We start from the raw sequence: 12,450 nt of genomic DNA, 5'->3' as shown, positions 1-12,450 counted from the left end.
CATGTTATGACCAAAAAACATATATGAGCGCTGGCTTAAATAACCATATATCTGCCTGCCTACATTACCCTCCGGAGCCCACTCCATAATTGCATACGCACTAAAGGACCGATCAGGACATCATGCTTGGCTTTTTACTTGACAATTTCCTGGAGCTTTATAGAACAGATAGCATGGCAAATTGCATGGCAGGCTGCTTGGCAATTGTGTAACAACCGTAAGATAATTAACCGCCCTTGATTGGTGTGTTATTTAATTTCTTCCCTGCTCTTAAGTGTGTGTATTGTCTTTGATATGCGGGTTTCATTGAATTTTGGTATAGTGTGTCTTTGTGGGTGCTTGTTTGTGTCTGATGCTTATTAGTTTCCATGTGTGTACATGTTTGTATCTGTGTTCGTGTGTTTTTGTTGCGTCTTTGTTGCTTATCCTACACTACACATTTCTTGGCGCACACATTTGTCTTTTCGCATAACATCAAAATACATGCGGATTCGTTCACACTGCCATAATAACCCATGGACATTTTTACTTCCTGCTGTCCCAGTCGAGCTCTGCCTCCTCTGTTCTTGGTTTACGCTCACCCAGGGGTGAAATATGCTTCACAGAATCCCGAAAATAAATGTTGTTCACAGTACCCATGCCACGCTGTAAAACCTACTTCCTTCCATGCTAAACGGGACCGCCAGGGATAAACTCGGAATGGAAAGCAATTACAAAAGCAGTCCTGGGATTTTGTTTTCTCTAACAGCAAGCCCCAACGAGCTTTGGAAACATCGATTCCAACCATTACATGTTACGGAACTGGCTAACTCCACTCACAGGCCCAGGCCTCAGACAGAAGTTTATCCAATAAGTTATGGTCACGCTTCTCACTCTGGCAACTAGTGCGGACTAGGCAGTATCCTATATTTATACTGTTATTTATCAATGGTTTCCCATGGCCACAATACTGTTGTACTCCAGCCAGTAATCAAGTTACTTCCTTTTGGCACTTGAATGCCCACAGGTTTTTAAAGTTTACTTTAATGTATTTCAGTTAAAGACGGTCCATAACCATTAAAACACATAAAAATACAGACAAAAATACAAATTAAAAACCATAAATCAACAACAAAATAAAATTTTAAGTTAAAATTCATTGTTATCGTCTTTCCTTCAAAGAAGTATAAAATACGATAACTCCTTCCACTTTTATTAATCTCACCATTATGCCATTATTCAACAAGCATTGGCTTAGCCAATAGGTCTCGCCTTTGGGACCTTATAAGTGCTTAGCCATGCAACAATTGACGTTGTTGCACCAAGAATATTGTGCTGCATAACTAAATACTTATAAGGTCCCAAAAGCGAGACTTATTGGCTATGCCAAGGCTTGTTTGCATTTATAGCTATGGTTTTGGCACTGTACAGCACCTGGCGTTTATACTGCCTTTTCATGCACTGTTACTCTATTTCCTTATGTCACCTTTTTATGCGCACTATTTAGGTTTTTAGGTCTCGCCTTTCAATGCGCATGCACATTGAGCGAGACTATAGGGACTTAAACAAGGTTTACCTAGACTGGCGATTTGATGCTGTGCCCGTGCGCTTTTAGGTCAATGCGCAAGCGCAATGACCTAAAATACGCGTGCACATCATCAAATCGCCATCTGTTCCCCAGCAGCACTCCTCCCACTCCTTTGAAGTGAAGCTTAGCTTCACTTCAAAGGCCCCTGCTGCTTCACACTCGCCGCTCTCCCCACTCCGCCCCCTGCTGCGGCCGTGTCGCATTTCTCCTCCCCCTAGCAATGCCCTCCGTCTTGTTTTCTCCGTCCAACCTAAAAATGAAAGTGTGTGTCCTCATGTAAAAAACGTAACTTGTGCTATGTAAAGCGCTCTCATACCTGATTCGGTTCGGGTCTAGTTCGCGCTATATAAAACTCTTAAAAAAATAAAACCCTTACTCCTGTCCGACCCACTTAAAGCACTGTCTCTCCCCTATTCATGTTTAGCACGTAGCACAACTTCCAACAATTTCTTTTATCATCGTTCAGCAATCTTGTTGTTCTTTAAACATTTTATTCACATTTAATTAGACAGTATTTTTCTTTTCAGAGAGTTTAAGTAGGTATCCCTTCTTCATGTCTCTCTAAGTAAGCATTGTGGCTGTTTCTCACGCACTGACAATGTGCTTAGTTGCTCATTATGCAGCTGGTATAGGGTGCGGCTGAATTACATTAAATACAGCGATAACAGAAACCTTCTTTTTTTCGATTCTCTGCTGTAAATCCACTTATGTGACTGTCTCACAGTGAGGGACCGATCTAGGGTTGTGGGTCGAGACGTGGTGGGTGGGGCCCAGACCAGTTGGACCCGCCCACTTAAAGTCTTACTAACGAGGAAGTTACACTTTTTGTCCTTCTGAAACTTTCATTAATATATGTCTCTGTATTCAGCTATAATGTGAAGCTTCAGGGCTCCGCGGCCTAGCATTTCCCCAGCTTCCCGGGCAGCCCGTGAAAGGAGAGACCCTTCTCGTACTGCGGCACTAATTCCCTTCAGCGCAGGCCGAGGCTGGCAGAAGTGTCCCGTGCAGAGTGATATGGGGAAGTACAAACATATTAAAGGAATGCGCTGTTTTTCCAGACTTCTCCTCAAATGTTGCCACCGACAATCCACCCCGCCCCCCCCCCCTCCGTGCATCAGTGAGGGAGGTTTGCTCAGCTGCCCCATCCGTTTGTAGCACCTACAGGATGTAGTTTAACGCCTTGTGAGAGAGCTTTTTTAAGCCCTGGGGAAGTAAACGCTGAAACTGCGCCTCCCAGCCCCCACCCTCTGTTATGGTTGCCTTTTTGGCTTTTGCAGAAATACGGTCATTGTTATGTGGTTCAGTGCAGGGCTTGGCCTCTGTCGCTGGTTGTTTGCCTTTGCTTCTGTCACAGCTGTTAAGTGCCTGCATGGGTCGTGTTTGTGTGATATCTTTCAACGTTATCAGCGGGGGGAATGACGGAGGAGCAGAAACAGCTTGGAGATGTTGATGGCTGGGATAAGCATGAGAGATAGCTCTGCTGGTCAGAAGGCCAGCTGGCGTATCAAATTCCCAGGCGCTTTGCTTGCAGTGAGGAAGGTGGTGTACGCAGTATCGATTGGGGCAGGGGTCTCGACGCAGGGCCCCCTGTGAACCATAAATCTACTCCCTGGGGCATTTTATTTCCTGAAAAGTTCGCCCACAAGTGTGATTGCTGTGGCAACCCGAGCCCAACGCCTGAGCCGAAAAGTAACCCCCCCCCCCCCCCCCCTGTTTGTGTACGCCCATCCATAAAGCTGCTAACTGGAGCCCCCTCTTGCTGAAGAGCTGCACAATTAGTAATACGTTTAATTGCACTGCTCACCGAAACTCATTTTTGGGGTCACAGCATCAATCTGTGCAACCATTCAACAACTGGTTCAAATATGTTCTCTCAATGGTTCAAGCTTTATTACAAATGTAACAAAAACATGTTAATATTTCACTTCTGTTCTTGGATTTTCGTCACAATAAAATACACTGAACATAATCTTAACACAAGTTATTTACAAAAGTTTAAGCTATTGCCATTAGAAATTACAATAACTTTTATTTAAGTATTAATTATTTTAAAAAATTAAGCCATTGTTATTTGTAATATCAATACATCTAAGTCACGTAAATACAACACATATTGCATTACAAATGCTATAGGTGTCACATTTGCAAAAGTTATAACTATTGGCATTGTAAATTACAAAGCTATTAATTTCACTATTTTCAAAACCAACACATAAATAAAATATTTGTCATTTACAATACCAATAGCTCAAACTTTCCTAATGCGAGACCTATTGCATTTCCAATGCTTGTTTTTATTTGTTTTTTTAATTGAAGTTTTGAACTTGTTTATTCTCAAACACCAGTCATATTTCATTTAGTATTTATGCGCTTCTAGGGGGTTCAACGGAATCTGATGATAATGAGTTTGACCCATCAGCTGACATGCTGGTCCATGACTTTGATGATGAACGGACATTAGAAGAGGAAGAGTTGATTGAAGGAGAAATCAATTTCACTTCAGAAATCGAAGATCTTGCAAGGGTAAATATGAATTTATTTATGTAAAATCTTTTAATTGCGTTATTTGGTTAAATGTTAACAAGCATATCTGATAGTCCCTTAAACAGCAAGTATTATGTGTGTTCGGTGTTATCTGCTGCAGAGCCCAAAGTAAACTTTTAGCAGATTCATATTCTGAATCATCAGATGTTTGTGTTGCTTGTTTTCTGTTTTAAAGCACATGGGATAACCGCCTACAGAGATGTGTTCATGACAATCATATACTTGAAAAAAAGACTTTTTTGTACATAGGGCGGAAGTGTTATTTCACCTATCTGATTTATAAGCATTTTTCCTAGGTATACGTCTGCTTCAATGTTCGTAGTGGCATATTTCTTAAATTAGGCAAATCTGCAAGGAGGAGACTAAGCAAGGGATTAGGCAATAAGCACTTGTCAATGCATTCTTAATTAGGAGTTTATTTGTAGTCTGAATGCAGGGTATTTACATAAGTAAATTGTTATGCTTTTTATCTACATATTGAATTTTCTGTAATACGGGTAAGTCTGACAAATCGTTTGAAACTAGTTCTCCCTAACAGTTTATTGTCTAGCATTCCAAGAACTGTGGCGAAAAATCATCTGGTTAGATAAATGGATGGTGAGGGAGGCAGAATGCTTACCGCTTGGAAATCTCCAATAATAATGTCTGCTTGCCTTTGGGGGAATTGTGACCGGCAGTAGTCGCATATGATGTTAGATTTGACTATAGATTTCTGCTTCTTTTCTGGATTCATTCAGTTTAGTTTGATTCCTCCTTTACAAGAATGCTACAGGGAACTAAGCGGTTAACTTGCTTACTGTATTGAATGATAGCAATACAATGTCACTAAAGTTTTGCAGGGAGCATCCGGTAAAATCTGACAGAAAAGACATTTCACATGTCCCTTGGTAGAGAAAGAAAATGAAACCTAAAATGAGTCCTTTGATGGAGGTCTGATTCCCTATTCTTCACCCACTTCATAAATCGGGAAGTCCATAGGCTGTTTATCGCAAATGTTCTCTTGATTTTTTTTTTATGCATAGATTTACCAAGACACATGAACTGCTTTTAGTCTTTGTGCCGGATATTTCTAGTGCACACATCTGCCACTGCTGTGGCCTCTTCTTGTGAATGTTTTGCAGGAAAGAATTGGCAAAATGTGTTTCAAAATTAATTTGAAAGTTATTTTAGAATGCATTGTTATTAATGATTACGTTTAATTCAGTTTTATGCCAAATATTATATTTTAAATGTATTGGACAAAGTGACTTAATATTTTATTTGATTAGATAGTAATTCCACACAAGTGATTTTATAGCTATATAAATAGTAGTAGTAATACTTTAGTCTGTAATTTTTTTTAAGTTCTTGCAATAAAAAAAACCAAGTAAAATCACCATCACCTACGGTACCAAGTACAAATATACTGCGCCATACTAAAAATCCTGAGGAAAAATCTCTCTACCTCCCTCTCTCTACTTCCCTCCCTCTACCACCTTCCCTCTCTCACCAAGAAAAGAGAGACAATAGGTAGATTGTTAAAATACTTGAAAAGTTCATCTATAGAAACTAATTGGTTGCAACTATGACTGCCTAGTTACGATCATCTACTGTAAGAAAGTGGCTCTGTATACACTGCACCAAAGTAAGGTTCAGTGTGCACAGAATCCACAGTCCCCAGAGGTATGGCAGAGGCTAAAGTTAGATATAACCTTACTCTCTAAAGTGGTAGCTTGGTCGAGCAGTAAGGCGGTATCAGAGGACAGTGTAAAGCATTTGTTGTACACGCTCGGTCAGCAAATGGTCTCGCACTCAAGAACTGAACTCTAGGCGAATTGTTTTGTATATAAAAATATATTGTTGTTTTATTTTAGAACCACAAGTAGGTATAAAAATACTTTCTCAGAATGAGATGTTGCAATTGAATGCTTTCAAATTTTAATAACTTCAGAATTCAATAGATACAGTTGTTGCAATATGCGACATACACTTAACACAATAATAACATTGAGCTCAATGGGAAGTTTTAAGTAAATGCAATAAAATCACTTTAGGAATGTTTTTCATACTCGGGGCTGGATCCTGGATTCAGCCCTGGTGCATTTCCTGTAAACAGTTGAAAGAAATCTTTTTGGTTACACAGGTGATTTTTAAGGGATATTTGTATGTTTTGGTCAAAACCAAGCAATGTAATGCTATGGAGGAAAAGTTAACGGTAAGTCACAGTTATAATTACTTTTTAGGGTCAGTGCTGGGCACCAAGATCCAGCACTGGCATCTCTCCTGATAATAGGCGAGTAATTTCGTTTTCGTTGATCGGATGATTTTTAGTGAATATTTTAAAGTTGCAAAACTCGACACTTAGAAGAAATTCTGAGTGAAACCCAGCAAGTGTTACCCTATAGAGAAAATCAAGTTATCGGTCTTTGGGTAAGTACTCGGCTGGTAGAGTTAAGGTTTTGGGGGTAGACTCCGGGGTCTCCCAGGGTCAGGTAGGTACAGTCGTTACACCCTGAGCGGCTCAGGGGCAGCCGCCGGGTGCAGAGTGAGTAGACCCAATGTTAGCCTATGGCGGGTAGAGGGCCTTTGGTTGGTGGCTGCTAGCAGGCAGGCCACGCGGCTGTGGGAGCTGAGCTCCTGGCCACTTACACAGGGCAAGTGGGGAAGTAGGATAGGATATATGCTGCACTTCAAGTGGCACTCGGGCGGCTGGGTGCAGGGTGCTTTTGGGCCGTTGGGCACCTAATGTATTGTGAGAGGGACGGGCGGAAAAAGAAGCTAGGAGGTCTTATGCGTGGATCTATTTTGGCGTATTTATTTAAGGACTGTACACACAAAACAAAGGTAGAAAATAAAAGGAATCTTCTGCTGGTGGAACATCCAATTTGGAGGCCGGAGTCCCTCGGGCGACGTCCTCTTCCAGGTGGGTGTTGGTGGTGGTTCCCCGGGTAGCGTGTAGAGAGAAGAGACACAGATGGTAAGTATGGTCGTCCTGATTTCAAATGGCACCGTCACCAAGTTTATGAAAAGAAATCCTGTTGTGCTCAGGGGAGGGGACTAGTGAGGGGAAAGGAAATAATACTGTGCAACTAAATAGATATGCGGGTTAAGTTTGATGGCTTGTCCTTGATTTAGTCTACAAGCCCGTAGTAAGGGAAAAGGGAAGATAGGGTCAGAACACCGACCGCTTCAATGCCCTTTAATTAATTACAGCACTGTCTCGTTAGAGCCCAGGGGGTTGTCCGTTGGTATCAAACTGGCAGCCCACGGTCATAGACACGAGTCGAGACCTTTATGACGTGCCGGTCAACATATACATGCCTGCTCCCCTCTCCCTTGCAGTAATTGGCGCCCCGCTCCTATGGCCAAAACAGCACTAAAGAAAAGGACAGAACCGTAAAGAAAAAGGCAAACCCAACACCAACCCTGAATTACCGACTCCCTCCCTCCAACCACCCTCCCCAGTTCACGCACCGTGGTAGCCGTAGAGCTACGGCGGCACTTGGGCGTCCTCCGGGGGTAGCCACCACTCCTCGGTCCAGGTCTCGTCCTCTCCGGCGGCGGCCTCGTCTTCGTCCACTCCCGAGTCTTTGGTGTCCACAGGCGGGTCCTCGGTGTCCACAGGCGGGTCCTCGGTGTTGGTTTTCCTCGTGGTTTTCGCATCCTCTCTCCTCCTCGCGTCTTCCGGGTTTCTTCCTTCCTTCATCCGCTCCGCCCTCCTAATGGTCCCGCTCGCTTCCCATTGGCCAGGATTCTCCTGTAGGGAAGAGGTCTCCGTGTTAGTTAACCCTCGATCGTCCGGGCCTGGCAGATCATTGCCAAGACTCCGGTGGGGGCTGATTAAGGGAGTAAAGGCGGGCTCCTCCTCACATGTATTTCAATGGAAAAGCTGCAAGACGAACAAAGGCTGCAAACTCGGGGACGGAGATTCGTCATGTGCGACCACCACTTCGAGAGGAAAGTTGGGAAGCTGTAGGTTAGGTAGCCGCCCAGGAGTTGGGCACAGGGGGCTGTGGGGCGCCAGGTGCAGGGGTGTCTTTTGGTGTCGGGAAATCTTACCCTTAGCTGGTCGCAGTTGGAGGGGTCCGTGGTTGTGAGGCTGCAGGCGTCGGGGAGGGTCCTTGGGTGCTGGAGTCGTGGTCACAGTCGCCGGGGGAACATCCTTGTGGTCTTTGTTCATTCAGGCACAGGCCGAGCTAGGCAGGTGCAGAGTATGCTGGAGTCGCGGTTCCTGACTGGCTCCAGGGGTTGTTGCTGTTTGAGCAGAACCACTGCTCGTGGGAGTCCCAGAGGCATATGTATGAAACGATTTTTTATTCGCAAGCGCTGCGATTCACAAAAAAAGTGCGTTTGCGAGTAAAAAAAATCCCAAAATGCGATGCATGAGACATTTTTGCATCGCATTAGTAAGGAATCGCTAATTTTGTGATTTTCAATTTTGCGTAAGCATTTAAGGAATCGCGAATTGAAATTCCTTAAATGCTATGTAACAAGCACCCAAGTTGTGAGATTTCTCCTTAAGAAATCGCAAATTACCACCAACTTCAAGTTGGTGGTAATTTGCGATTTCTTTGAAAAATTCACTTTTTGGCATTTTTCAAAGTGCCATGTGGCTCACATACATCCCATATGCGCACACATGCTCATTTCAGGGGTGCATCAGGGTGTCCTTATGACACCCTTGAAATTATTCTCAATTTGCGATTCTCAAATTGCGAATCACAATTTGAGAATGACTTTCCATTCATTCCTACGGGCCAGCCTGGCCCATAGGAATGCATGGGAAGGTATTCCTTAATTGCAATTTCGCAATTTACTAATCGCAATTAAGGAATACCAAGAAATTGCAAAATAAATTTTTTTTTTATTTTTTTTTTTAAAACATCCCGTTTTACGATTCTCAAATAGCGATTCTCAAAAAATCGGTATTTGAGAATCGCAATAACGGATTTTGATACATATGCCCCCCAGTCTTTAGATGAGCAAGGCAGTCGGGTACTCTGGGGTTTTTGAGGTAGCTGACCACAGGAGACGCCGGGATTTAGCAGGAGCAGGTTCGAGGGTCGACGGGCCTGTAGGGCTGGGGCTAAGTCAGTTGGTGTCGTCCTCTTGTTAGCAGCTGCCGGCAGGTCTTCTTCTTGTTTCAAAATCGGGATCTGAGGAAGGAAGGTTCAGGGTGCTCCTAAATACTAAATTTAGTGGCGTTAGAGGTAGGGCAAGGGCAGGGACCAATGGGTCCCTGTCCTGGGGTGAGTACACCCCCTATCCTGCCACTCTCTAGTGGGAGGGGGCAGGAGCCTAGCTCTGATTGGGTAGGGCTCCCCATTCTCAAAAGGGCGAGAGTCCGGAGTTGTGCTTTACCTCGCCTCCCCCACCTGAGGGGTGGGCTTGGCAGATGCTGGCACACCCCCTTTCCTTTCTTTGTTTTTCCCGCCTGTCTTCCTGCCAGAGTGGGTGTCAGTACCGGTGGGGGCCAATTGCTGAGTACAGCAAGTGGCCTATAAAAGCTCACAAAGGCGGCATGCCTTTGAAGCTCGCCCTGCCCATCCTGGGGGAGGAGACCTAGCACCTCCTCCCAGGATGTTCATTGTTGCAGGCCCAGGAGAGTGGATGGCTCTCTACCCAGTGGTCCAACAACATGTCTGCTGTGTAGCAGCCTAGGCAGCCTCTCAGTTAGGACGCTGGTTGTGGGTTAGGTTCAGGGGGCAACCCTAAGTTGCCCTCTATCGTGCATTTTACATGAAATCCTACACTGGCATCAGTGTGGATTTAATGTGCTGAGAAGTTTGATACCAAACTTCTCGGTCTTCAGTGTAGCCATTATGGTGCTGTGGAGTTCGTAATGACAACCTCCCAGCACCATATACTCTTAATGGCCTCACTGCACTTACAGTGCCCAGGGTTGGCCATTGGTACTGTAGGGGCACAAGGCTCATGCACCTGTGCCCACACCACTGGCATAGTGCACCCAGCTGGAGTGGTGACTGAGGTATGCCAGGGCAGTGTGTTTGTGGGCATGGCACACAGGGATGGGTGCCATGTCGACTCTGTTTAGTTCTGCACCAAGACACTCAGCCTGCAAAGGCAGTGTGTGTGTTCCAGGGCAGGGCCTCCAAGGGTGGCACACTAAGTGCAGCAGGCCTTAAGGGCCTTCTCTGGTCAAAGTGCCCTGGGTACCATTTACCAGGGGCTTACCTGTGGCCTGAGGTGCCAATTGGGTTTAGGTTTCAATACAGTTTTAGGGAAGGAACACAGGCCCTGGGTACCTGATTGGCAGGAGCCCAGGGCACTCTCAGTCAAAGTACATCAGAAATCAAGCAAAAAATGGGAGCATGCCATGCAAGAAAGATGGCACTTTCTCAAATCTACAGATTGAAGTGTGTCACGAGCTATGTCCAAGAACTTGGTCAATTTCCCAATAGGGCCAATAGTTTGTAGAAGAAAACACACTCTTGAAGTGAGAACTTCTTGAAAGTTGGCAGCAGATATTTGCTTTACATATCACTCAAGCCAGTGCAGAGACATAGAATATGCTCTAAAGATTTGTCGGGGTTGTTACAAAGCCAACAGGTAGGTCAGGGGTGGACAACATTTCAAGTGCCCTCAGACTGTTTCAGGGAGATGTTAAGAAGTCAAAGCCTTAAAAAATTTTTTTGTTACAGTCTCCAGGTTTGAGGCGTTATACTGCTTCCTAGGCTGAAAATAAGATCGTAGAAAGCTGTCTTTCTATGTATAATGATAAAATGAAGTACAACGTGTAGAGAGTCCAGGCAGCCTTTCTTCAAAAATCCCAAGTGTACCTTTTTTGTGATAGTGTGGTCGAGCAGCTTAGGCTAATCAAAGGGGATGGTTGAGCATTTGTTGTACAGTCTCACTCAATAAATGGGACCCACACTCAAAGAAATTCGACACCAATTTATAAAAAATAACATTGATTTTTAATATTATTGTAGGCACCAAGATCTTCTTGAACAGGTAAGTACTTTTGAAGATAGGTTTTCAGCATTTAAGGACCACTTGTCAACAGCTCACAGGATTGTTCTTCAGGACTTAAAGTTAGTAGGGGCCAAGATCCAAGACAGAACCAACAGGTGACCTTGGGTGGCTCTGGGGCTTCTGGGAGCAGAAGCGCTTTTTAGTGTTGGGCGGCCCGTTTAAGTACCTGCAAAAAGAAGGTGCAAGCGGAGACTGGGGGGCCAGTTGGTTCTAGCCCAAAGGGGATCTTTAGGGTGTCTGGAGCTGGGGATGCACTGTCAGTTGATCTGGACTTGGGCTGTGGGGTACGTTTGCAGTGTCTTTGGTCCGGCAGGTTGTGGCAATCAGAGGCACTCTGTTTCGGTGAGCCCACAGAAAGAGGCTTTAGGCAGGGACTGGGAGAGCAGTCTGGCAGAACTCAGAGTGTCTTGGGGGCCAAGCTGTGGGGCTCGGGTGCGGAGATGCTTTGAGGTGTTGGGTTGTGGCGGTCAGAGATACCTGCTTCAGGTGACGACCTGGGGATGGGGATGTTGGTTTCTGCTGTGCTGACGTCCCTCGTCGGTTTTTCGGTCTCTGTGGGATCGGTGCCCAGATTGCAACCAGTCTTGGCTCCTGCAAGGGGTCTGGTACCCCGGGTATTGGTGCTGGAGTGCTTCTGAAGGGTCTAGAGTCTTGTTACTCACTGGGAGATGGGACTGACCTCTGGGACCATGCAAAACCTCCTCCTGAGTCGATAAGGCCAGGAGACCGCAGTTCGGTAAACCGGAGCTTGCATTTTGGTGACTGCAGGATAAAGGGAAGTAGCTCCGCTACTCCACAGGAGATGCTGGCTGTTTTGCAACGGGCTGTCAGCCCTCCCAGGCTTTTGAAGGCTGACCAGCTGCAGGACGAGTCATCTTTGGGGCAATTGTCGGGGACAGCAGGACGGCCGGCAGGGTTTGCACCAAGTCAGTTGCTGCTCCTCTTTTCTTGCGGCTCTTCGGCGTCGTCCTTCAGTCAGTCGATTCTTATTTTCTGGTACCAGGGGCTCCCCTAAATGTTAGATTTAGGGGCATTAACGGAAGTGAAGGGGTGTAGCCAATGGGCTACTTACCATTGTGGTGACTACACCCCTATATGGCCACTTCCTGTGAGGAGTGAGCATAACCCTGTCCCAGAGTGCCTAGTTCCATCAAAAACATAATGATGGAACCCTTCCTTTGTGAAGCACATCAGGTAGCCCACCTTAGAGTTGTGACTAGCCTGTATGTTCAACACGCCTATTGCATAGCTAATTTGACACCTGTCCTGCTGCCAAATGAGCCTCCAAGCAGGGGATGGCATTTTCCAGGTCTGGAGTAAGCTGGGGTTGCACATCAAAGGCGGTAGATATGCAGATCCACTAG

At 45.2% G+C, this 12,450-nt stretch overlaps 1 protein-coding gene across 5 annotated transcripts in view; it reads left to right on the top strand.

The window, feature by feature from the left end:
- The window catches only part of MIER1 (MIER1 transcriptional regulator), a 399,774-nt gene that overhangs the window by 172,629 nt on the left and 214,695 nt on the right, over nucleotides 1-12,450 (top strand). For all 5 annotated transcript variants that reach the window (XM_078668904.1, XM_078668900.1, XM_078668926.1 and 2 more), the window contains one exon: nucleotides 3,945-4,090. In XM_078668904.1, coding sequence (XP_078525030.1) covers nucleotides 3,945-4,090 — 146 coding nt within the window. The remainder of the gene's footprint in view (nucleotides 1-3,944; nucleotides 4,091-12,450) is intronic.

This window comes from Lissotriton helveticus, chromosome 1_2 (assembly GCF_964261635.1).
Source record: "Lissotriton helveticus chromosome 1_2, aLisHel1.1, whole genome shotgun sequence".
NCBI lineage: Eukaryota > Metazoa > Chordata > Amphibia > Caudata > Salamandridae > Lissotriton > Lissotriton helveticus.
Note: the sequence above shows the minus strand (reverse complement) of the source record. Positions and strands in the feature narration are given on the sequence as shown.